The 23,987-nt window shown below is 48.9% G+C and overlaps 1 protein-coding gene across 1 annotated transcript in view; it reads left to right on the top strand.

Moving 5' to 3' along the window:
- The window catches only part of LOC149468203 (uncharacterized), a 91,205-nt gene that overhangs the window by 40,542 nt on the left and 26,676 nt on the right, over nt 1-23,987 (top strand). The window contains exons 9-11 of the mRNA XM_089670596.1: nt 195-271; nt 367-449; nt 2,439-2,537. Coding sequence (XP_089526722.1) covers nt 195-271; nt 367-449; nt 2,439-2,537 — 259 coding nt within the window. The remainder of the gene's footprint in view (nt 1-194; nt 272-366; nt 450-2,438; nt 2,538-23,987) is intronic.

Here is a 23,987-nt window from a genome sequence, read left to right as displayed (position 1 = left end):
ATTACAGAGTGTACATTTCGATTGGAACACATTACTGTTGAGCATACCAGTGTAATTTTCAATTAACATTTTAATGTGCGCTGACTGCTTCTAGGTTTCTGTAGTCTTGAACACATGTTAATTGCAAGATGTGAGCTGAAATCATCATTGCTTAATTCATTTTTGGATACTAAGACATTTTGTTTTCTTTCCAGTAAAAGATCTGAAATGAATACAGAAATTATTCTTGCCTGCTATCAACATCTGGCAGATTTACTGAGGAAACTGGAATGTACGTTTGGGTTGTATATATTGAAATATTTTACAAATGACAGTAGAGATTAACATAATTTTTAGTAGTGTTTAATGCTCTTGTTATTTTTATAGGTCTTCTCAAGAGCAATGTAAAATTAGATAAGGAAAAACGGCAGATTTTTACATTTGTCTTGGGAACACTAAAGGAACTCAAGGTAAGGCATGTAGGAAATCTCAAAGTTAGTGCACACACAGAAGAGAACTATATGTCCCTACATCAATAATTTTTGGGTCTTGAAACTAGGTGTAACTTGTAAAGGGTTTGGGATTTGGCTAAATATTAAAAAATGAGAAGGTTGCTGAAAAGTGGTACATCTTTGTAGTGCTACCCCCTTGAGAGCCACTGGATTTGGGTCCCCCTATTTCCTGCATGGCCAGGTATTTTCTAACTGCCATTCAGAGTCAGTAACTAGTCCATGAGCTTGTTTTGTTTTTTTGTTGCATTTAGGGGAAACAACTTGGATAGGGTCTAGGGGTGTCAAACTGGTGGCCCTCCAGCTATTGTGAAAGTCTCATCATGTCTGTGCCTTTCAAAGTCATGCTTGTAACTGTCAGCCATGCAATGCCTCATGGGTCTTGTAGTTTGGCAACAGCTGGAAGGCCGCCAGTTTGACACCCCTGGTCTAGGGGTATATGGGATGCCCAACTTGACTTGAAACCATAACTCTGAGGACAAACTTCCTAAATTCTGTACAAAAAGGATGGATCCTGGACTTTCTACTCCCTCCAGAGTGGCATCAGTCTCTTGATGGCTCAGTAACACAATCTCTGTAAGGAGCACTTGGTCCCCTCTTTATATGAACCTCTTCAGACCCCAGCTAGAAACTGACCATCCTCCTGGCTGTCTTGAAGAGTATCCTAGAGCAAATGATTCTAGAACAGACTTGCAGCACGGTCCCAGGGAGAACTGGTTGGGTATGGCACCTAGCAGCCCACTCTCTTGTGGGACCCAAGGGTGTAGAGCTACTAACACTGTCCTTGTTTCCTGTAGCTTTGAATAAACTGCTTTAAGGCCTTTTGCTGAGCTAGTTTACTAACAGGCTAGCAGGCTGTCTTTCCTCAGTGGACTTCAGGGCAATGGAGCTCCCTTTGTCATCTTCCTTCTCCCATCCTTCCAACCTCCAGCCTGGATACAGAGCCCCCCTTCTCTAGGGTCCCCTCCCAGCAGCACTCATCAGCATTCCATTTTCCACCCTACTTCCCTGCTGGCCAGGCTTTCTCATATTTATGGATTGATTAGGCAACCTTGCCAGGCCACCTGCCTTGGATTGGCCAGATACTCATACATATGCAGATTAGCACCTTCTGGCTTCTACCCACTAGCTTCCAGGAACTTCTCCAAGCTTCTAGAACTAGGGGGAGGTACCAGAGACTTGACCTGTAGAGCACTCCAGCCTGATCTAAAGTAAACTCACTGATTCACACCCAAGCTTCTGACAAGCCTCTAACTATACTACAAACTATGTACATCAGAGGGTGCTACAGCTGCAAAAGGGTCATGAGGGGTGGTAGGGCCTAGAGTAATAACTCTTGTTACATGTCGCTGTGAATAATTAAAAATTCCCACACACCATTACTGTACATATGTAGATATTAGAGTAGGGTTGTTGTAGGCAAGGTATCAAAATGGTAGTGAATACAATCTTTAAACCTCTTCCTATATATGTTTGTTTTACAATTAAATGTTTTTTTAAGGTGTTCTTTTGAACATGTACAGTAAATAAAATGGTGGCTGTATGTGTCTGCAGAGGTCCAAATATCTGATTGCCAGCAGTAAACTCCAATACCAAAGAGTCTACTGTTTCATGGAAGCAAGGCACAGAATTCACTTTGGAGAGATTGACAAAATGACAAAATTTGGGGGGTGAACAGCAAAGCACATAAGATGATGGACAAGGTTAAGAACTCTTAGCTCTGTTCTCCTGGAGGGAGAGTGTAATGTTTCAGGGGTATATTCACCAGAGGGGTCTAAGGAGGAACCCTCTGTGGCAATTTGCTTAGTGGCACAGTTCTCCTCAAAGGATACTGGTAGTTAGACAAATATGGAAAACCAGGTGAATCCTGGAGCATCATAGTTTATCTAAACCAATCCTATTGTTTTATTAGTTTTTTTCTCTAACTTCCTTTTCTTCATTGCATCACAGGATGGTAAACTTTCAAGTGATAAAAGCAGAGATCAAGTGGAAGAACTTCTAAATGAGCGGAAGGACTTGCAAGAAAACTACCATATGAGACTTAATCAGGTAGATGATACAAAATACTGTACATACTGCACCTATGTCACAAAACAATAGCAGAGAGTTGGTTCACCAAAAACTGATAATATCTTGGGAAACTGTAAAACTGTTTATCATCCCTATAGTTTAAATCATGCATTCCAGACTCCACAGTTATACCAACAATCTAACAAAAAGGGTCCATATGATGGCCACTTATAGATACTTACTTGATTTCCTTGATTTCCTTCATTGTTGTGCATAATGCTGTGTGATTTCGTAAGCCCAGGCCTGACACGTTTCACAGTCAGGAATGCTGCTTCTTAAGGGATGTAACATAGGAATAACTATAATACGTAAGATTTCACATAAAGTAATGATAATAACATAAAAATTCAATCCACAATAGTACTAAATCCCATATTTTCAAAAGGTCTTACCACACTACTAAGCTGAGCACAGCCCAGCCCTTCAGGTCATCACCTGCATATCCCCTGCAGGGAAAAAACCCTCCCATTTCCAACCAAAGGCAGGGAAATTGGTGTCAGAGCACTGAAATAGACAGGGAGGAGAGGCACATAAATCCCTAAAAACTAAAGAGATTCCAAAAACATAAATGTAAAAACACTCACATCTAATAGACATGGACCACTTACAAACAATTCACCTCACCTATTCATATATATAATATATACACTATATTGTCAGAAGTATTGGGACACCCCTCCAAATCATTCAGGTGTTCCAATAACCTCCATGGCCACAGGTGTATAAAATCAAGTACCTAGACATGCAGACTGCTTCTACAAACATTTCTCTCAGGAGCTCAGTGAATTTAAGTACCGTAATAGGTTGCCACCTGTTCAATAAGACCATCCATGAAATTTCCTTGCTACTAAATATTCCACGGTAAACTGTTAGTGGTATTATAACAAAGTTGAAGCAACTGGGAACAACAGCAACTCAGCCACAAAGTGGTACATCACGTAAAAAGGCAGAGCGGGGTCAGAGAATGCTGAAGCGCACAGTGCGCAAAAGTTGCCAACTGTATGCAGAGTCAATAGCTGAAGACCTCCAAACTTCATGTGGCCTTCAGATTAGAACAACAACAGTGCATAGAGAGCTTCATGGAATGGGTTTCCATGGCCAAGCAGCTGCATCCAAGTGCAATGCAAAGCGTTGGATGCAGTGGTGTAAAGCAGGCCGCCACTGGACTCTAGAGCAGTGGAGACGTGTTCTCTGGAATGACAAATCGCGCTTCTCTGTCTGGCAATCTGATGGACATGTCTGAGTTTGGTGGTTGCCAGCAGAAAGGTGCTTGCCTGATTGCATTGTGCCAAGTGTAAAGTTTGGTGAAGGGGGGATTTTAGTGTGGGGTTGTTTTTCAGGGATTCGGCTTGGCCCCTTAGTTCCAGTGAAGGGAACTCTTAAGGTGTCAGCATACCAAGACATTTGGACAATTTTATGCTCCCAACTTTGTTGGAACAGGTTGGAGATTGCCCCTTCGTGTTCCAACATGACTGCGCACCAGTGCACAAAGAAAGGTCCATAAACACATGGATGGGCGAGTTTGAGCTGGAGGAACTTGAATGGCCTGACTTCAACCCAACAGAACACCTTTGGGATGAATTAGAACAGAGACTGTGAGCCAGGCTTTCTCGTCCGACGTCAGTGCCTGACCTCACAAATGCGCTTCTGGAAGAATGGTCAAACATTCCCATAGACACACTCCTAAACCTGGACAACCTGCCCAGAAGCTTTTATAGCTTCAACTGGTAGGCCAACTCAATATTGATCCCTACTAACTAAGACTGGGATGCCATTAAAGTTTATGTGCTTGTAAAGGCAGGCGTCCCTTTTGGCAGTATAGTGTATTTATATTTATTTCTTATTTCTAATATACTTATATTATTTATATTTAAATCCACTTTAAGGGGTCCCAAATATATAAAAAAAAATTCTCATGTTTTCCTTTCTCTTCCTTTACAAAAAAAAATGTATTTTTAAAATGGCTATTCTCAAGTCCTTAAGGCTATGATTTGTGCATCAAAATTTTATTTAAACTGTAAAGTGGTGCATATTTGTTCTGCATAGTGTCTGGAAATATGTTCTATTAAGTATAACATTGGTTGACGTGCAAGTACACATAATCCAAGTATGGTTCTCAGATGTGGTTGCTACTGATGGTGTCATCTGTGTGTCGGGTGCATTGACATATCCTGCACTTTTTTTACCCACAAGGAAATGTACCATTTTATCTATTTGCAAATTGCTGATGAGAAAGGTGCTCGGGTTTGTTGGCTGTCTAGAGAATAAGTGGAGGTTCTAGATTCTAGAAGGATTTATTTACTTCTGTTGTCCTTATATAGTATTGACTGTAGTTTCCTGGGTATCTTTCTTAGATTCTTTAATTTTTTTTGCATGTGACAACTACAGGTTATCAGTTTCCTGTCTTTAAAACTATTTTGTGTCTTTAAAAAATACTACATCATAGCAGTTTGGCAATGGGTATTCTTATAGTTTTATAGATTTGATCTGTTATAGTGAGGCCTGTATCATCTATTCAGAATTTTTGGTCTCTGTATTTAGGAAGATGATCCCTCTCTGTAGTGTTTAAACAAATATAATTGTATGAAAAGACTAGATGAAGATGACTGATCATTTTAAGTGTGGTGATCTCATTATATTTTGTGGGCCAGTTTCTACTTTGAACAGAAGTGCTTAAGGCAATGGGGGAAAGGAGACATGGGCAGACACTCTCAGTACCAAGAAAAACAATGTTGATTGGACCAGGTTTTAAAAACTGCCTAATCCCCCCCCAATACTGCTACGAGGGGCATTCAAGTCAAACCGGGACTTTTGAGTTTATATAATAAAAGAACAAATGTAAAAGAGTGGAAACTGCATTTATTTTTCGACATAATCCTCTGTTACATTTATCCCAATGTTTAAAGCCTGGAAAGCTTTGGCATAGAAAGATTTGTCAGTATGCCTGAACCATCCTAGGACATCCTGCTTCACTTTGGTAATGATTGTGTTCACCGTTCCCACAGAAAGATTCATCTTTTGTGCAATTTAATGGAAGGTTATCTGATTATCCAGGATCAGGCTTTCCATGTGCTGAATGTTCACAGGAATGAATGCTGTGGGCTGGAAACAACCACGTCCGGGATCGTCTCTGAAGGACGGGCGGCCATCTTTGAAACATTTATGCCATTCAAATGTCTTACTGTGTCTGAGTGCCTCATCACCTTACTGTGCTTGAAGTCGCCTGTAGATATTCATGGGTTTTACGCCTTTGTTCACAAGAAACTTCATCACCACATGCTGTTCTATGCATGCACTAACACTGTTGTCTTGATCAATGGTCTCTGAACTGGGTGGCATCATGTGCGCCGCCTATCATTAATAGGACTCACTTGCCACTTACTACTGCATGTAGTACCACTATGCTAGCATCCCTTTTTTATACCTGTAAATTTAAAAATCCTGGTTTGACTTGAATATCCTTCGCATTTTGAGGCTGTCATGCACTGCCCCATAGACACCGCTCAGTCTGACTTACAATGGTAATTAAATATTTGTAGGCACTTTCGGTTAGGAAGGATTGTGCACTGGTTCTCAGTATATGGAAAGCTTAAAAGGTTGTGTCTGGAAAATAAACGTATTATATGATGTGCCTCATTTTAGTCTTGTGATGCAATTTAATGAAGTTTATGTGCTATTGCATTATTACTACAGAAGCTTTTGGGCACACGTAAAAAGAGAATTTTCTTCCAGTTTCATCTTCAACAAATTAGCATCTTGTAGTGGAACCTGCTACCCACACTTGTCTCCATGTGCTGTAAATATAGATACTTGTAAAGCTAAGTGTGAGAGGATGAATTTCCATAGAGGTATCACCATCTTTGCCAGTAGATGATTTTGGAAAGTAAAGGTATGCAAGCAGAAATGTTAGCCTTGAGTGAGATATTATTTTATAGGGACTCTGAATCCATGGTTTCAAGGGTAGCTCCTTCTTGAAATGCTGGCATTGAGCGGAAGCTGACTTGGTAATTGCCATGATCTGTACCTTCTAATACAGCCCCATTTGTGTGGCCTATTAGAGAGTATCTGAAGATTACAAGCCTGCAATGCTCTGGCAAGTTATATTGTTCAATATCCTCTTTTTCCTATATTCCTATATTGTTCTTTATCTTCCTGGATATGGGAAAACATATGCTACAGAAAGCGAATGCCCACATTCTGCAAACCACTCCACTTTTTTCATCTTATACAGCATTTGGTCAGGTTGATTTTTCTGTTATGCTGCTAATTAATGGAAGTATTGTATTAGTTCAGACTGGTGGTATGCTGCTATAGTTTGAAGGGTTTATAAGTACTTAACTCCACCTCACATGTTACTTTACCCAAAACTGACTGAATTATAATTCCCACTTTTTAAAAATAAATGATTTACTGTTTTATCAAAGGCAGAATTACATAGGGTCAAACATTCGTTACATGTATTGACATTAACTAAAATGGTATACCATAACTTGTAAACAGAGCAGAAGTCGTACTGCAACATCACTAAATCGAAAAAGGTATTTATATTTCCAACAGTAATAAAACACATGAAGGGGGGTTTACCATGAAGGGGAGTGTAAGGGAAGGAGGACCCATGGAGATGGATATCAGGGCAGTGGCAACTTATTTGATAGGGAAGTGCCCTGGGAGTAACCCAGTGGGTAAACATTGGGAGGTAAAGATGAGATCATAAAAAGTCACTTTTGATGAGAAAATAAGGGGGAAGCAGCAGATGAATGGGTCATAGATGTCCCCCTGGCAACTTGGGCCAAGGGTAGGGAGGTAGGAAAAGAAAAGGGAGAAAATGAGGGAAGAAATGGAAAGTAGAAGAACAAAAGGTAATGGGTAGAGATGAGCGAATCGAAGTATCCGAAGTGGAATTCGAGTCGAATTTCGGAAAAATTTCGATTCGTGCCGAATCCGAAAAACAGCCTAATTCGGACGCGCGAATCGAAATTTTTCCGAAAATGGCGGCTGACATGTGCGGCGACGGAGCGGGGATGTCGGGGAAGGCGCGCAGACAAGGCGCGCTGCCCCATAATGCATTCCTCAACGACATGTGATCGCATCAGCCAATCAGCAGCCAGCCAGCCAGCACTGTGTAATGGTCGAGGTATATATAGCGGCCATTTTGGAAATCTTCATTTGCCTGCAGTCATTGAACAGAGGCAGACCGCTCTGTACTAGGGACAGGGACAGAGTTAGGGCCACAGAAACAATACTTGGGGACAGAGAGAAGTTACTTAGGGACAGAGAACCATTACTCAGGGACACAGACTTGTTAATGAGGGCCACAGAATCGTTCTTTAGGGACAAAGAAACGCTAGTTAGGGCCACAGAATTCATACTCAGGGACAGACAGAATTGTTACTCAGTGCCAGAGAATTGTTACTTAGGGCCACAGAAACGTTATTAGGGCCACAGAATTTTTACTCAGGGACAGACAGAATTGTTACTGAGTGCCAGAGAATTGTTACTCAGGGACAGACAGAATTGTTACTGAGTGCCAGAGAATTCTTACTCAGGGCCACAGAATTCATTCTCAGGGACAGACAGAATTGTTACTCAGGGACAGACAGAATTGTTACTGAGTGCCAGAGAATTGTTACTCAGGGACAGACAGAATTGTTACTGAGTGCCAGAGAATTGTTACTCAGGGACAGACAGAATTGTTACTGAGTGCCAGAGAATTGTTACTCTCACAGACACAAAATTGTTACTTGCACAGACACAGAATTGTTACTTGCACAGACACACAATTGTTACTCAGGGCCACAGAATTCATACTCAGGGACAGACAGAATTGTTACTGAGTGCCAGAGAATTCTTACTCAGGTCCACAGAATTCATACTCAGGGACAGACAGAATTGTTACTCAGGGACAGACAGAATTGTTACTGAGTGCCAGAGAATTGTTACTCAGGGACAGACAGAATTGTTACTGAGTGCCAGAGAATTGTTACTCTCACAGACACAAAATTGTTACTTGCACAGACACAGAATTGTTACTTGCACAGACACACAATTGTTACTCAGGGCCACAGAATTCATACTCAGGGACAGACAGAATTGTTACTGAGTGCCAGAGAATTGTTACTCAGGGACAGACAGAATTGTTACTGAGTGCCAGAGAATTGTTACTCTCACAGACACAAAATTGTTACTTGCACAGACACAGAATTGTTACTTGCACAGACACACAATTGTTACTGAGTGCCAGAGAATTGTTACTCAGGGACAGACAGAATTGTTACTGAGTGCCAGAGAATTGTTACTCAGGGACAGACAGAATTGTTACTGAGTGCCAGAGAATTGTTACTCAGGGACAGACAGAATTGTTACTGAGTGCCAGAGAATTGTTACTCTCACAGACACAAAATTGTTACTTGCACAGACACAGAATTGTTACTCGCACAGAGACAGAATTGTTACTCAGGGCCACAGAATTCATACTCAGGGACAGACAGAATTGTTACTGAGTGCCAGAGAATTGTTACTCAGGGACAGACAGAATTGTTACTGAGTGCCAGAGAATTGTTACTCTCACAGACACAAAATTGTTACTTGCACAGACACAGAATTGTTACTTGCACAGACACACAATTGTTACTGAGTGCCAGAGAATTGTTACTCAGGGACAGACAGAATTGTTACTGAGTGCCAGAGAATTCTTACTCAGGTCCACAGAATTCATACTCAGGGACAGACAGAATTGTTACTCAGGGACAGACAGAATTGTTACTGAGTGCCAGAGAATTGTTACTCAGGGACAGACAGAATTGTTACTGAGTGCCAGAGAATTGTTACTCTCACAGACACAAAATTGTTACTTGCACAGACACAGAATTGTTACTTGCACAGACACACAATTGTTACTCAGGGCCACAGAATTCATACTCAGGGACAGACAGAATTGTTACTGAGTGCCAGAGAATTGTTACTCAGGGACAGACAGAATTGTTACTGAGTGCCAGAGAATTGTTACTCTCACAGACACAAAATTGTTACTTGCACAGACACAGAATTGTTACTTGCACAGACACACAATTGTTACTGAGTGCCAGAGAATTGTTACTCAGGGACAGACAGAATTGTTACTGAGTGCCAGAGAATTGTTACTCAGGGACAGACAGAATTGTTACTGAGTGCCAGAGAATTGTTACTCAGGGACAGACAGAATTGTTACTGAGTGCCAGAGAATTGTTACTCTCACAGACACAAAATTGTTACTTGCACAGACACAGAATTGTTACTCGCACAGAGACAGAATTGTTACTCAGGGCCACAGAATTCATACTCAGGGACAGACAGAATTGTTACTGAGTGCCAGAGAATTGTTACTCAGGGACAGACAGAATTGTTACTGAGTGCCAGAGAATTGTTACTCTCACAGACACAAAATTGTTACTTGCACAGACACAGAATTGTTACTTGCACAGACACACAATTGTTACTGAGTGCCAGAGAATTGTTACTCAGGGACAGACAGAATTGTTACTGAGTGCCAGAGAATTGTTACTCAGGGACAGACAGAATTGTTACTGAGTGCCAGAGAATTGTTACTCTCACAGACACAAAATTGTTACTTGCACAGACACAGAATTGTTACTCGCACAGAGACAGAATTGTTACTCAGGGCCACAGAATTCATACTCAGGGACAGACAGAATTGTTACTGAGTGCCAGAGAATTGTTACTCAGGGAAGACAGAATTGTTACTGAGTGCCATAGAATTGTTACTCAGGGACAGACAGAATTGTTACTGAGTGCCAGAGAATTGTTACTCTCACAGACACAAAATTGTTACTTGCACAGACACAGAATTGTTACTCGCACAGAGACAGAATTGTTACTCAGGGCCACAGAATTCATACTCAGGGACAGACAGAATTGTTACTGAGTGCCAGAGAATTGTTACTCAGGGACAGACAGAATTGTTACTGAGTGCCAGAGAATTGTTACTCTCACAGACACAAAATTGTTACTTGCACAGACACAGAATTGTTACTTGCACAGACACACAATTGTTACTGAGTGCCAGAGAATTGTTACTCAGGGACAGACAGAATTGTTACTGAGTGCCAGAGAATTGTTACTCAGGGACAGACAGAATTGTTACTGAGTGCCAGAGAATTGTTACTCAGGGACAGACAGAATTGTTACTGAGTGCCAGAGAATTGTTACTCTCACAGACACAAAATTGTTACTTGCACAGACACAGAATTGTTACTCGCACAGAGACAGAATTGTTACTCAGGGCCACAGAATTCATACTCAGGGACAGACAGAATTGTTACTGAGTGCCAGAGAATTGTTACTCAGGGACAGACAGAATTGTTACTGAGTGCCAGAGAATTGTTACTCTCACAGACACAAAATTGTTACTTGCACAGACACAGAATTGTTACTTGCACAGACACACAATTGTTACTCAGGGCCACAGAATTCATACTCAGGGACAGACAGAATTGTTACTGAGTGCCAGAGAATTCTTACTCAGGGCCACAGAATTCATACTCAGGGACAGACAGAATTGTTACTCAGGGACAGACAGAATTGTTACTGAGTGCCAGAGAATTGTTACTCAGGGACAGACAGAATTGTTACTGAGTGCCAGAGAATTGTTACTCTCACAGACACAAAATTGTTACTTGCACAGACACAGAATTGTTACTTGCACAGACACACAATTGTTACTCAGGGCCACAGAATTCATACTCAGGGACAGACAGAATTGTTACTGAGTGCCAGAGAATTGTTACTCAGGGACACCTAATCGTTGAATTAAATAGTATGTCAGACAACATGCAGAGGAGTGGCAGAGGAGGCAATGTTTTAGGAGCGAGCAGACGTGGCAGCAGAGGAAGGGGTCGAGGCAGCAGTATTCGCAGCCAGAGGCCAGTGCTCCCGGTGTCATCCAGCGGTCGTGTCTCCACCGACAACCCTGCCGTCATTGATTGGTTGGCTCGGTCGTCTTCCTCTTCCCAGGTCACCTCTGACACCTACAGCCAACGGTCGGTGGGTACGTCAGACACAACCGTTAGTTGGCATGGCCCGGGACCAAGCCCACTGAAATCACGTGTCCTCTACCTGCCCCTGTCCTTTGCTGTTCCCTCACCAAGCGAAGTATCGCATGCTGTGGGCTCAGCCCCACTGTACAGTGAGGAAGAGCTAACAGAGGGCGGTCAGGAACGGGGGGAGACATCGGCCTTTTCAGCAGCCAAGCGAACAAGTACTGGCGAGGAGAGTGGCTCGGTAGCCGGTCTAGAGACAGGTCTGTCTCCTGACCCAGACGCAGCCGAGGGGGCTAGTAGTGAGGCGGAGACCCTACTTGATGATGAGGAGGTTGATCGCACTTGGCAGCCTCGTCGTCATCAGGCAATTTCTTCCGCATCATCAGGAGAAGAGGGTGGCAGCTTGGCAGCGAGCAAAACAGTCGGTGGGTTGCCCAGGAGACAGCAGCAGGGTCGCATCAGTGTCAGTGGAGCCAAACGTCCACGGAGTAGAGCACCAGCTCCACTGCAGCCTACCACCACGGCCAGTAGTGGTGCCGGTGCGCACGGAGGAAGTAGCAGTCAGCCAGTGAAGAGTAGCGGGGGCAAAGTTTCCTACTCGGTGGTGTGGCAATTTTTCCTCAAGCCGCCCGAGGAAGTAAACGTAGCCGTATGTCGACTATGTGGCCAGAAATGCAAGCGTGGCCAGGGGGCCCATGTTGGGACTACAGCGTTGCGTCAGCATATGCAGCGTCACCATTCGGTGGCCTGGGAAAACCGTGATAAACATACGGCGGTTCTGCCTGCCCCAGCCCCCGCTCCATCACCCGCTCCGTTACTTGCTCCGTCACCCGACGTCGTCAATCGCCCTCTATCAGCCAGTCAAGGCTCCAACACCTCTGCTGAGGGGAGTTGTCGCTCATTGGCATCTTCCGCTCGTTCAGATGCTCCTTCTCCTGCTACTCCTCTTCTCGGATTCCGTCAACAGTCTTTCTTGGAATCCGTATCCAAGAGACAACAGTTTGCGAGCACGCACCCGACGGTGCAAAAGCTGAACGTCCTCCTGTCCAAGTTGCTGGTGCTGCAGTCCCTCCCTTTCCAACTGGTGGACTCAGCACCTTTCCGAGAAATGATGGCTTGTGCCGCGCCGCGGTGGAGAGTGCCAAGCCGTCATTTCTTTGCCCAAAAGGCAGTGCCAGCCCTGCATTCACATGTAGAAGAGATGGTGGGCCAGTCTTTGAGCATGTCGGTCTCTGCCAAAGTGCACGGCAGCGCCGACGTGTGGAGCTGTAACTACGGTCAGGGACAGTACATGTCATTTACGGCCCACTGGGTGAACGTGGTGCCGGCACAGCCGCACCAGCAACTTGGACAGGTCACGACGCTTTTGCCTCCACGTTTGCACGTCCTTGGTCCAGCAAGCATGTCCGCCTCTACCACCTCTTTTTCCGCCGTGTCCTCAGCCGCCACCCCCGTGCCAAGTCCCATTACCCGACCGGCATATCACATGTGCAGGGCGCAACGGTGTCACGCTGTGCTGCACCTGGTATGCCTTGGCGAACGTAGTCACACAGGGGAGGAACTGCTGAGTGTAATGAACAGAGAAATCGACAGATGGCTGTCTCCGCGCAAACTAAAAATCGGAACCATGTTGACTGACAACGGAAAGAACATGGTGTCTGCTCTGCGTCAAGGAAGGTTGTGCCATGCGCCATGCATGGCTCACGTGTTCAATCTGGTTGTCAAGCGGTTCCTAAAATCCACCATCCCACTGCAAGACATCCTTAAAATGTCACGTAAACTGTGCATGCATTTCAGCCATTCCTACACCGCAAAGAACACCCTCATTGAGCTGCAGCGGCAGAACGGAATTCCACAGCATCGCCTGATCTGCGACGTTGCAACAAGGTGGAATTCAACCCTACACATGTTAGACCGCCTTTACGAGCAGCGAAAGGCCATCACCGATTTCCTGATGTTACAAGCGGATAAAGGTACTCCCCTGTGTAACTTAGATGTCAGCCATTGGCAGCTCATGCGTGACACCTGCCGCTTGCTCAGGCCCTTTGAGGAGGCCACGCTATTCGTGAGTCGGCAGGACTATGGGATGAACGACGTCATTCCTCTGTTGCACGTCCTGGAACAAATGCTGTTAACAATGGCTGGTCAGGGTGCGGTAGACGTGGCGCACAGATCTCAACGCCACATGACCCCTGTGGGGGCAGGACAGGAAGAAGAGGAGGAGGTAGAGGAGGACATTTGTGCTCAGGAATTATTGAGTGAAATGGGTGGTTTTTCCACTCAGCGGACAGGAGTGGAGGAGCAGGAGCATCTGGTAGAGGAGGAGGAGGAGGAGACAGAGGACCCAGACGCACCGTGGCAGTATGCTGTGGAGATGGAGGCAGGGAGTCCCTCGCATTCCTTGGCACAAATGGCCCATAGCATGCTCGGTTGCTTGCGTAGCGACAGCCGAATAATAACCATCAGACAGAGGGATGACTTTTGGCTGTCCACCTTGTTGGACCCTCGCTACCGGTCCAAAATGGTGGCCTTTTTCACACCTGCTGAGAGGGAGGCCAAAATTACGTACTATAAAAACCACCTATGTAGTCAGTTGGTCTCTGCCTTTGTGCGCCAACGTCCATCCTCAGACACTGTGGGCCCTGTGCGCTCGCGTTCCGCTGGCATGGCAGCAGGGGAGGGGTGGGGTGGTAGGAGCAGTGGCAGCTCCACCAGCAGCGGCTGCCTCAGTCTGCAGTCGATGATGAGTAGCTTTCTTCACCAGCGCAGTGAGGAAACTACTAACCAGCCGCAGCAGCAGCAGCAGCATCAGGTGGACCTGGAGCAGGAGCTCAAACAACAGGCTTGGGCCTACTTGGACAGCACCCTGCCAACCGAGGTAGACAATCCCCTTGACTACTGGGCAACGAAACTTGACCTTTGGCCCCAACTAGCTGAATTTGCCCTTGAAAGGCTGTCATGCCCGGCCAGTAGCGTGGCATCGGAGCGCGTGTTTAGTGCGGCAGGAGGTATTGTAACTCCGCGGAGGACACGACTGTCCACCCAAAGTGTGGAGAGACTCACGTTTGTGAAAATGAATCAGGCGTGGATTAGTCTGGATTTCAAACCACCAGTTCCTGACACAACTGACTAAATCCGCCATGAATCATGCCTCAAACATGTGCCACTTTCAGGTCTCCTCACACTGCTGGTGTGTTGAATTTTTTGACATAGGGTGCTGGCAGATTACGGGCCTCCTATAGCTGCTGCCAGGCCCCTAATCTGCCATAGGCCCCTATATACCGCCTCCTCCTGCTGCTGCCAGGTCCAGAGTCTCTCATGGGTCCCTGTACGGCCTCCCATTGCTGCTGTCTCCATCGCCACACTCTGCTGCCATGTGCCACTTTCAGGTCTCTTCACACTGCTGGTGTGTTAAATTTTTTGACATAGGGTGCAGGCAGATTACGGGCCTCACATAGCTGCTGCCAGGCCCCTAATCTGCCATGGGCCCCTATATACCACCTCCTCCTGCTGCTGCCAGGTCCAGAGTCTCTCATGGGTCCCTGTACGGCCTCCCATTGCTGCTGTCTCCATCGCCACACTCTGCTGCCATGTGCCACTTTCAGGTCTCTTCACACTGCTGGTGTGTAAAATTTTTTGACATAGGGTGCTGCAAGATAACGGGCCTCACATAGCTGCTGCCAGGCCCCTAATCTGCCATGGGCCCCAATATACCGCCTCCTCATGCTGCTGCCAGGTCCAGAGTCTCTCATGGGTCCCTGTACGGCCTCCCATTGCTGCTGTCTCCATCGCCACACTCTGCTGCCATGTGCCACTTTCAGGTCTCTTCACACTGCTGGTGTGTTAAATTTTTTGACATAGGGTGCTGCAAGATAACGGGCCTCACATAGCTGCTGCCAGGCCCCTAATCTGCCATGGGCCCCTATATACCACCTCCTCCTGCTGCTGCCAGGTCCAGAGTCTCTCATGGGTCCCTGTACGGCCTCCCATTGCTGCTGTCTCCATCGCCACACTCTGCTGCCATGTGCCACTTTCAGGTCTCTTCACACTGCTGGTGTGTAAAATTTTTTGACATAGGGTGCTGCAAGATAACGGGCCTCACATAGCTGCTGCCAGGCCCCTAATCTGCCATGGGCCCCTATATACCGCCTCCTCATGCTGCTGCCAAGTCCAGAGTCTGTCATGGTCCCTGTACGGCCTCCCATTGCTGCTGTCTCCATCGCCACACTCTGCTGCCATGTGCCACTTTCAGGTCTCTTCACACTGCTGGTGTGTTAAATTTTTTGACATAGGGTGATGGCAGATTACGGGCCTCCTATAGCTGCTGCCAGGCCCCTAATCTGCCATGGGCCCCTATATACCGCCTCCTCATGCTGCTGCCAAGTTCAGAGTCTGTCATGGGTCCCTGTACGGCCTCCCATTGCTGCTGTCTCCATCGCCACACTCTGCTGCCATGTGCCACTTTCAGGTCTCTTCACACTGCTGGTGTGTTAAATTTTTTGACATAGGGTGCAGGCAGATTACGGGCCTCACATAGCTGCTGCCAGGCCCCTAATCTGCCATGGGCCCCTATATACCGCCTCCTCCTGCTGCTGCCAGGTCCAGAGTCTCTCATGGGTCCCTGTACGGCCTCCCATTGCTGCTGTCTCCATCGCCACACTCTGCTGCCATGTGCCACTTTCAGGTCTCTTCACACTGCTGGTGTGTTAAATTTTTTGACATAGGGTGCAGGCAGATTACGGGCCTCACATAGCTGCTGCCAGGCCCCTAATCTGCCATGGGCCCCTATATACCGCCTCCTCCTGCTGCTGCCAGGTCCAGAGTCTCTCATGGGTCCCTGTACGGCCTCCCATTGCTGCTGTCTCCATCGCCACACTCTGCTGCCATGTGCCACTTTCAGGTCTCTTCACACTGCTGGTGTGTTAAATTTTTTGACATAGGGTGCTGCAAGATAACGGGCCTCACATAGCTGCTGCCAGGCCCCTAATCTGCCATGGGCCCCTATATACCGCCTCCTCATGCTGCTGCCAAGTCCAGAGTCTGTCATGGTCCCTGTACGGCCTCCCATTGCTGCTGTCTCCATCGCCACACTCTGCTGCCATGTGCCACTTTCAGGTCTCTTCACACTGCTGGTGTGTTAAATTTTTTGACATAGGGTGCAGGCAGATTACGGGCCTCACATAGCTGCTGCCAGGCCCCTAATCTGCCATGGGCCCCTATATACCGCCTCCTCCTGCTGCTGCCAGGTCCAGAGTCTCTCATGGGTCCCTGTACGGCCTCCCATTGCTGCTGTCTCCATCGCCACACTCTGCTGCCATGTGCCACTTTCAGGTCTCTTCACACTGCTGGTGTGTTAAATTTTTTGACATAGGGTGCTGCAAGATAACGGGCCTCACATAGCTGCTGCCAGGCCCCTAATCTGCCATGGGCCCCTATATACCGCCTCCTCATGCTGCTGCCAAGTCCAGAGTCTGTCATGGTCCCTGTACGGCCTCCCATTGCTGCTGTCTCCATCGCCACACTCTGCTGCCATGTGCCACTTTCAGGTCTCTTCACACTGCTGGTGTGTTAAATTTTTTGACATAGGGTGATGGCAGATTACGGGCCTCCTATAGCTGCTGCCAGGCCCCTAATCTGCCATGGGCCCCTATATACCGCCTCCTCATGCTGCTGCCAAGTTCAGAGTCTGTCATGGGTCCCTGTACGGCCTCCCATTGCTGCTGTCTCCATCGCCACACTCTGCTGCCATGTGCCACTTTCAGGTCTCTTCACACTGCTGGTGTGTTAAATTTTTTGACATAGGGTGCAGGCAGATTACGGGCCTCACATAGCTGCTGCCAGGCCCCTAATCTGCCATGGGCCCCTATATACCGCCTCCTCCTGCTGCTGCCAGGTCCAGAGTCTCTCATGGGTCCCTGTACGGCCTCCCATTGCTGCTGTCTCCATCGCCACACTCTGCTGCCATGTGCCACTTTCAGGTCTCTTCACACTGCTGGTGTGTTAAATTTTTTGACATAGGGTGCAGGCAGATTACGGGCCTCACATAGCTGCTGCCAGGCCCCTAATCTGCCATGGGCCCCTATATACCGCCTCCTCCTGCTGCTGCCAGGTCCAGAGTCTCTCATGGGTCCCTGTACGGCCTCCCATTGCTGCTGTCTCCATCGCCACACTCTGCTGCCATGTGCCACTTTCAGGTCTCTTCACACTGCTGGTGTGTTAAATTTTTTGACATAGGGTGCTGCAAGATAACGGGCCTCACATAGCTGCTGCCAGGCCCCTAATCTGCCATGGGCCCCTATATACCGCCTCCTCATGCTGCTGCCAAGTCCAGAGTCTGTCATGGTCCCTGTACGGCCTCCCATTGCTGCTGTCTCCATCGCCACACTCTGCTGCCATGTGCCACTTTCAGGTCTCTTCACACTGCTGGTGTGTTAAATTTTTTGACATAGGGTGCAGGCAGATTACGGGCCTCACATAGCTGCTGCCAGGCCCCTAATCTGCCATGGGCCCCTATATACCGCCTCCTCATGCTGCTGCCAAGTTCAGAGTCTGTCATGGGTCCCTGTACGGCCTCCCATTGCTGCTGTCTCCATCGCCACACTCTGCTGCCATGTGCCACTTTCAGGTCTCTTCACACTGCTGGTGTGTTAAATTTTTTGACATAGGGTGCAGGCAGATTACGGGCCTCACATAGCTGCTGCCAGGCCCCTAATCTGCCATGGGCCCCTATATACCGCCTCCTCCTGCTGCTGCCAGGTCCAGAGTCTCTCATGGGTCCCTGTACGGCCTCCCATTGCTGCTGTCTCCATCGCCACACTCTGCTGCCATGTGCCACTTTCAGGTCTCTTCACACTGCTGGTGTGTTAAATTTTTTGACATAGGGTGCTGCAAGATAACGGGCCTCACATAGCTGCTGCCAGGCCCCTAATCTGCCATGGGCCCCTATATACCGCCTCCTCATGCTGCTGCCAAGTCCAGAGTCTGTCATGGTCCCTGTACGGCCTCCCATTGCTGCTGTCTCCATCGCCACACTCTGCTGCCATGTGCCACTTTCAGGTCTCTTCACACTGCTGGTGTGTTAAATTTTTTGACATAGGGTGCAGGCAGATTACGGGCCTCACATAGCTGCTGCCAGGCCCCTAATCTGCCATGGGCCCCTATATACCGCCTCCTCCTGCTGCTGCCAGGTCCAGAGTCTCTCATGGGTCCCTGTACGGCCTCCCATTGCTGCTGTCTCCATCGCCACACTCTGCTGCCATGTGCCACTTTCAGGTCTCTTCACACTGCTGGTGTGTTAAATTTTTTGACATAGGGTGCAGGCAGATTACGGGCCTCACATAGCTGCTGCCAGGCCCCTAATCTGCCATGGGCCCCTATATACCGCCTCCTCCTGCTGCTGCCAGGTCCAGAGTCTCTCATGGGTCCCTGTACGGCCTCCCATTGCTGCTGTCTCCATCGCCACACTCTGCTGCCATGTGCCACTTTCAGGTCTCTTCACACTGCTGGTGTGTTAAATTTTTTGACATAGGGTGCAGGCAGATTACGGGCCTCACATAGCTGCTGCCAGGCCCCTAATCTGCCATGGGCCCCTATATACCGCCTCCTCCTGCTGCTGCCAGGTCCAGAGTCTCTCATGGGTCCCTGTACGGCCTCCCATTGCTGCTGTCTCCATCGCCACACTCTGCTGCCATGTGCCACTTTCAGGTCTCTTCACACTGCTGGTGTGTTAAATTTTTTGACATAGGGTGCTGGCAGATTACGGGCCTCACATAGCTGCTGCCAGGCCCCTAATCTGCCATGGGCCCCTATATACCGCCTCCTCATGCTGCTGCCAAGTCCAGAGTCTGTCATGGTCCCTGTACGGCCTCCCATTGCTGCTGTCTCCATCGCCACACTCTGCTGCCATGTGCCACTTTCAGGTCTCTTCACACTGCTGGTGTGTTAAATTTTTTGACATAGGGTGCAGGCAGATTACGGGCCTCACATAGCTGCTGCCAGGCCCCTAATCTGCCATGGGCCCCTATATACCGCCTCCTCCTGCTGCTGCCAGGTCCAGAGTCTCTCATGGGTCCCTGTACGGCCTCCCATTGCTGCTGTCTCCATCGCCACACTCTGCTGCCATGTGCCACTTTCAGGTCTCTTCACACTGCTGGTGTGTTAAATTTTTTGACATAGGGTGCTGCAAGATAACGGGCCTCACATAGCTGCTGCCAGGCCCCTAATCTGCCATGGGCCCCTATATACCGCCTCCTCATGCTGCTGCCAAGTCCAGAGTCTGTCATGGTCCCTGTACGGCCTCCCATTGCTGCTGTCTCCATCGCCACACTCTGCTGCCATGTGCCACTTTCAGGTCTCTTCACACTGCTGGTGTGTTAAATTTTTTGACATAGGGTGCAGGCAGATTACGGGCCTCACATAGCTGCTGCCAGGCCCCTAATCTGCCATGGGCCCCTATATACCGCCTCCTCATGCTGCTGCCAAGTTCAGAGTCTGTCATGGGTCCCTGTACGGCCTCCCATTGCTGCTGTCTCCATCGCCACACTCTGCTGCCATGTGCCACTTTCAGGTCTCTTCACACTGCTGGTGTGTTAAATTTTTTGACATAGGGTGCAGGCAGATTACGGGCCTCACATAGCTGCTGCCAGGCCCCTAATCTGCCATGGGCCCCTATATACCGCCTCCTCCTGCTGCTGCCAGGTCCAGAGTCTCTCATGGGTCCCTGTACGGCCTCCCATTGCTGCTGTCTCCATCGCCACACTCTGCTGCCATGTGCCACTTTCAGGTCTCTTCACACTGCTGGTGTGTTAAATTTTTTGACATAGGGTGCTGCAAGATAACGGGCCTCACATAGCTGCTGCCAGGCCCCTAATCTGCCATGGGCCCCTATATACCGCCTCCTCATGCTGCTGCCAAGTCCAGAGTCTGTCATGGTCCCTGTACGGCCTCCCATTGCTGCTGTCTCCATCGCCACACTCTGCTGCCATGTGCCACTTTCAGGTCTCTTCACACTGCTGGTGTGTTAAATTTTTTGACATAGGGTGCAGGCAGATTACGGGCCTCACATAGCTGCTGCCAGGCCCCTAATCTGCCATGGGCCCCTATATACCGCCTCCTCCTGCTGCTGCCAGGTCCAGAGTCTCTCATGGGTCCCTGTACGGCCTCCCATTGCTGCTGTCTCCATCGCCACACTCTGCTGCCATGTGCCACTTTCAGGTCTCTTCACACTGCTGGTGTGTTAAATTTTTTGACATAGGGTGCAGGCAGATTACGGGCCTCACATAGCTGCTGCCAGGCCCCTAATCTGCCATGGGCCCCTATATACCGCCTCCTCCTGCTGCTGCCAGGTCCAGAGTCTCTCATGGGTCCCTGTACGGCCTCCCATTGCTGCTGTCTCCATCGCCACACTCTGCTGCCATGTGCCACTTTCAGGTCTCTTCACACTGCTGGTGTGTTAAATTTTTTGACATAGGGTGCAGGCAGATTACGGGCCTCACATAGCTGCTGCCAGGCCCCTAATCTGCCATGGGCCCCTATATACCGCCTCCTCCTGCTGCTGCCAGGTCCAGAGTCTCTCATGGGTCCCTGTACGGCCTCCCATTGCTGCTGTCTCCATCGCCACACTCTGCTGCCATGTGCCACTTTCAGGTCTCTTCACACTGCTGGTGTGTTAAATTTTTTGACATAGGGTGCTGGCAGATTACGGGCCTCACATAGCTGCTGCCAGGCCCCTAATCTGCCATGGGCCCCTATATACCGCCTCCTCATGCTGCTGCCAAGTCCAGAGTCTGTCATGGTCCCTGTACGGCCTCCCATTGCTGCTGTCTCCATCGCCACACTCTGCTGCCATGTGCCACTTTCAGGTCTCTTCACACTGCTGGTGTGTTAAATTTTTTGACATAGGGTGCAGGCAGATTACGGGCCTCACATAGCTGCTGCCAGGCCCCTAATCTGCCATGGGCCCCTATATACCGCCTCCTCCTGCTGCTGCCAGGTCCAGAGTCTCTCATGGGTCCCTGTACGGCCTCCCATTGCTGCTGTCTCCATCGCCACACTCTGCTGCCATGTGCCACTTTCAGGTCTCTTCACACTGCTGGTGTGTTAAATTTTTTGACATAGGGTGCTGCAAGATAACGGGCCTCACATAGCTGCTGCCAGGCCCCTAATCTGCCATGGGCCCCTATATACCGCCTCCTCATGCTGCTGCCAAGTCCAGAGTCTGTCATGGTCCCTGTACGGCCTCCCATTGCTGCTGTCTCCATCGCCACACTCTGCTGCCATGTGCCACTTTCAGGTCTCTTCACACTGCTGGTGTGTTAAATTTTTTGACATAGGGTGCAGGCAGATTACGGGCCTCACATAGCTGCTGCCAGGCCCCTAATCTGCCATGGGCCCCTATATACCGCCTCCTCCTGCTGCTGCCAGGTCCAGAGTCTCTCATGGGTCCCTGTACGGCCTCCCATTGCTGCTGTCTCCATCGCCACACTCTGCTGCCATGTGCCACTTTCAGGTCTCTTCACACTGCTGGTGTGTTAAATTTTTTGACATAGGGTGCAGGCAGATTACGGGCCTCACATAGCTGCTGCCAGGCCCCTAATCTGCCATGGGCCCCTATATACCGCCTCCTCCTGCTGCTGCCAGGTCCAGAGTCTCTCATGGGTCCCTGTACGGCCTCCCATTGCTGCTGTCTCCATCGCCACACTCTGCTGCCATGTGCCACTTTCAGGTCTCTTCACACTGCTGGTGTGTTAAATTTTTTGACATAGGGTGCAGGCAGATTACGGGCCTCACATAGCTGCTGCCAGGCCCCTAATCTGCCATGGGCCCCTATATACCGCCTCCTCCTGCTGCTGCCAGGTCCAGAGTCTCTCATGGGTCCCTGTACGGCCTCCCATTGCTGCTGTCTCCATCGCCACACTCTGCTGCCATGTGCCACTTTCAGGTCTCTTCACACTGCTGGTGTGTTAAATTTTTTGACATAGGGTGCTGGCAGATTACGGGCCTCACATAGCTGCTGCCAGGCCCCTAATCTGCCATGGGCCCCTATATACCGCCTCCTCATGCTGCTGCCAAGTCCAGAGTCTGTCATGGTCCCTGTACGGCCTCCCATTGCTGCTGTCTCCATCGCCACACTCTGCTGCCATGTGCCACTTTCAGGTCTCTTCACACTGCTGGTGTGTTAAATTTTTTGACATAGGGTGCAGGCAGATTACGGGCCTCACATAGCTGCTGCCAGGCCCCTAATCTGCCATGGGCCCCTATATACCGCCTCCTCATGCTGCTGCCAAGTTCAGAGTCTGTCATGGGTCCCTGTACGGCCTCCCATTGCTGCTGTCTCCATCGCCACACTCTGCTGCCATGTGCCACTTTCAGGTCTCTTCACACTGCTGGTGTGTTAAATTTTTTGACATAGGGTGCAGGCAGATTACGGGCCTCACATAGCTGCTGCCAGGCCCCTAATCTGCCATGGGCCCCTATATACCGCCTCCTCCTGCTGCTGCCAGGTCCAGAGTCTCTCATGGGTCCCTGTACGGCCTCCCATTGCTGCTGTCTCCATCGCCACACTCTGCTGCCATGTGCCACTTTCAGGTCTCTTCACACTGCTGGTGTGTTAAATTTTTTGACATAGGGTGCTGCAAGATAACGGGCCTCACATAGCTGCTGCCAGGCCCCTAATCTGCCATGGGCCCCTATATACCGCCTCCTCATGCTGCTGCCAAGTCCAGAGTCTGTCATGGTCCCTGTACGGCCTCCCATTGCTGCTGTCTCCATCGCCACACTCTGCTGCCATGTGCCACTTTCAGGTCTCTTCACACTGCTGGTGTGTTAAATTTTTTGACATAGGGTGCTGGCAGATTACGGGCCTCACATAGCTGCTGCCAGGCCCCTAATCTGCCATGGGCCCCTATATACCGCCTCCTCATGCTGCTGCCAAGTCCAGAGTCTGTCATGGTCCCTGTACGGCCTCCCATTGCTGCTGTCTCCATCGCCACACTCTGCTGCCATGTGCCACTTTCAGGTCTCTTCACACTGCTGGTGTGTTAAATTTTTTGACATAGGGTGCAGGCAGATTACGGGCCTCACATAGCTGCTGCCAGGCCCCTAATCTGCCATGGGCCCCTATATACCACCTCCTCCTGCTGCTGCCAGGTCCAGAGTCTCTCATGGGTCCCTGTACGGCCTCCCATTGCTGCTGTCTCCATCGCCACACTCTGCTGCCATGTGCCACTTTCAGGTCTCTTCACACTGCTGGTGTGTAAAATTTTTTGACATAGGGTGCTGCAAGATAACGGGCCTCACATAGCTGCTGCCAGGCCCCTAATCTGCCATGGGCCCCAATATACCGCCTCCTCATGCTGCTGCCAGGTCCAGAGTCTCTCATGGGTCCCTGTACGGC

This window comes from Staurois parvus, unplaced genomic scaffold, assembly GCF_062004578.1.
Source record: "Staurois parvus isolate SC_StPar_1 unplaced genomic scaffold, SC_StPar_1.0 ptg000091l, whole genome shotgun sequence".
Lineage (NCBI taxonomy): Eukaryota > Metazoa > Chordata > Amphibia > Anura > Ranidae > Staurois > Staurois parvus.
The sequence above is the reverse complement of the archived record's forward strand: the minus strand, read 5'-3'. Positions and strand labels throughout refer to the sequence as shown.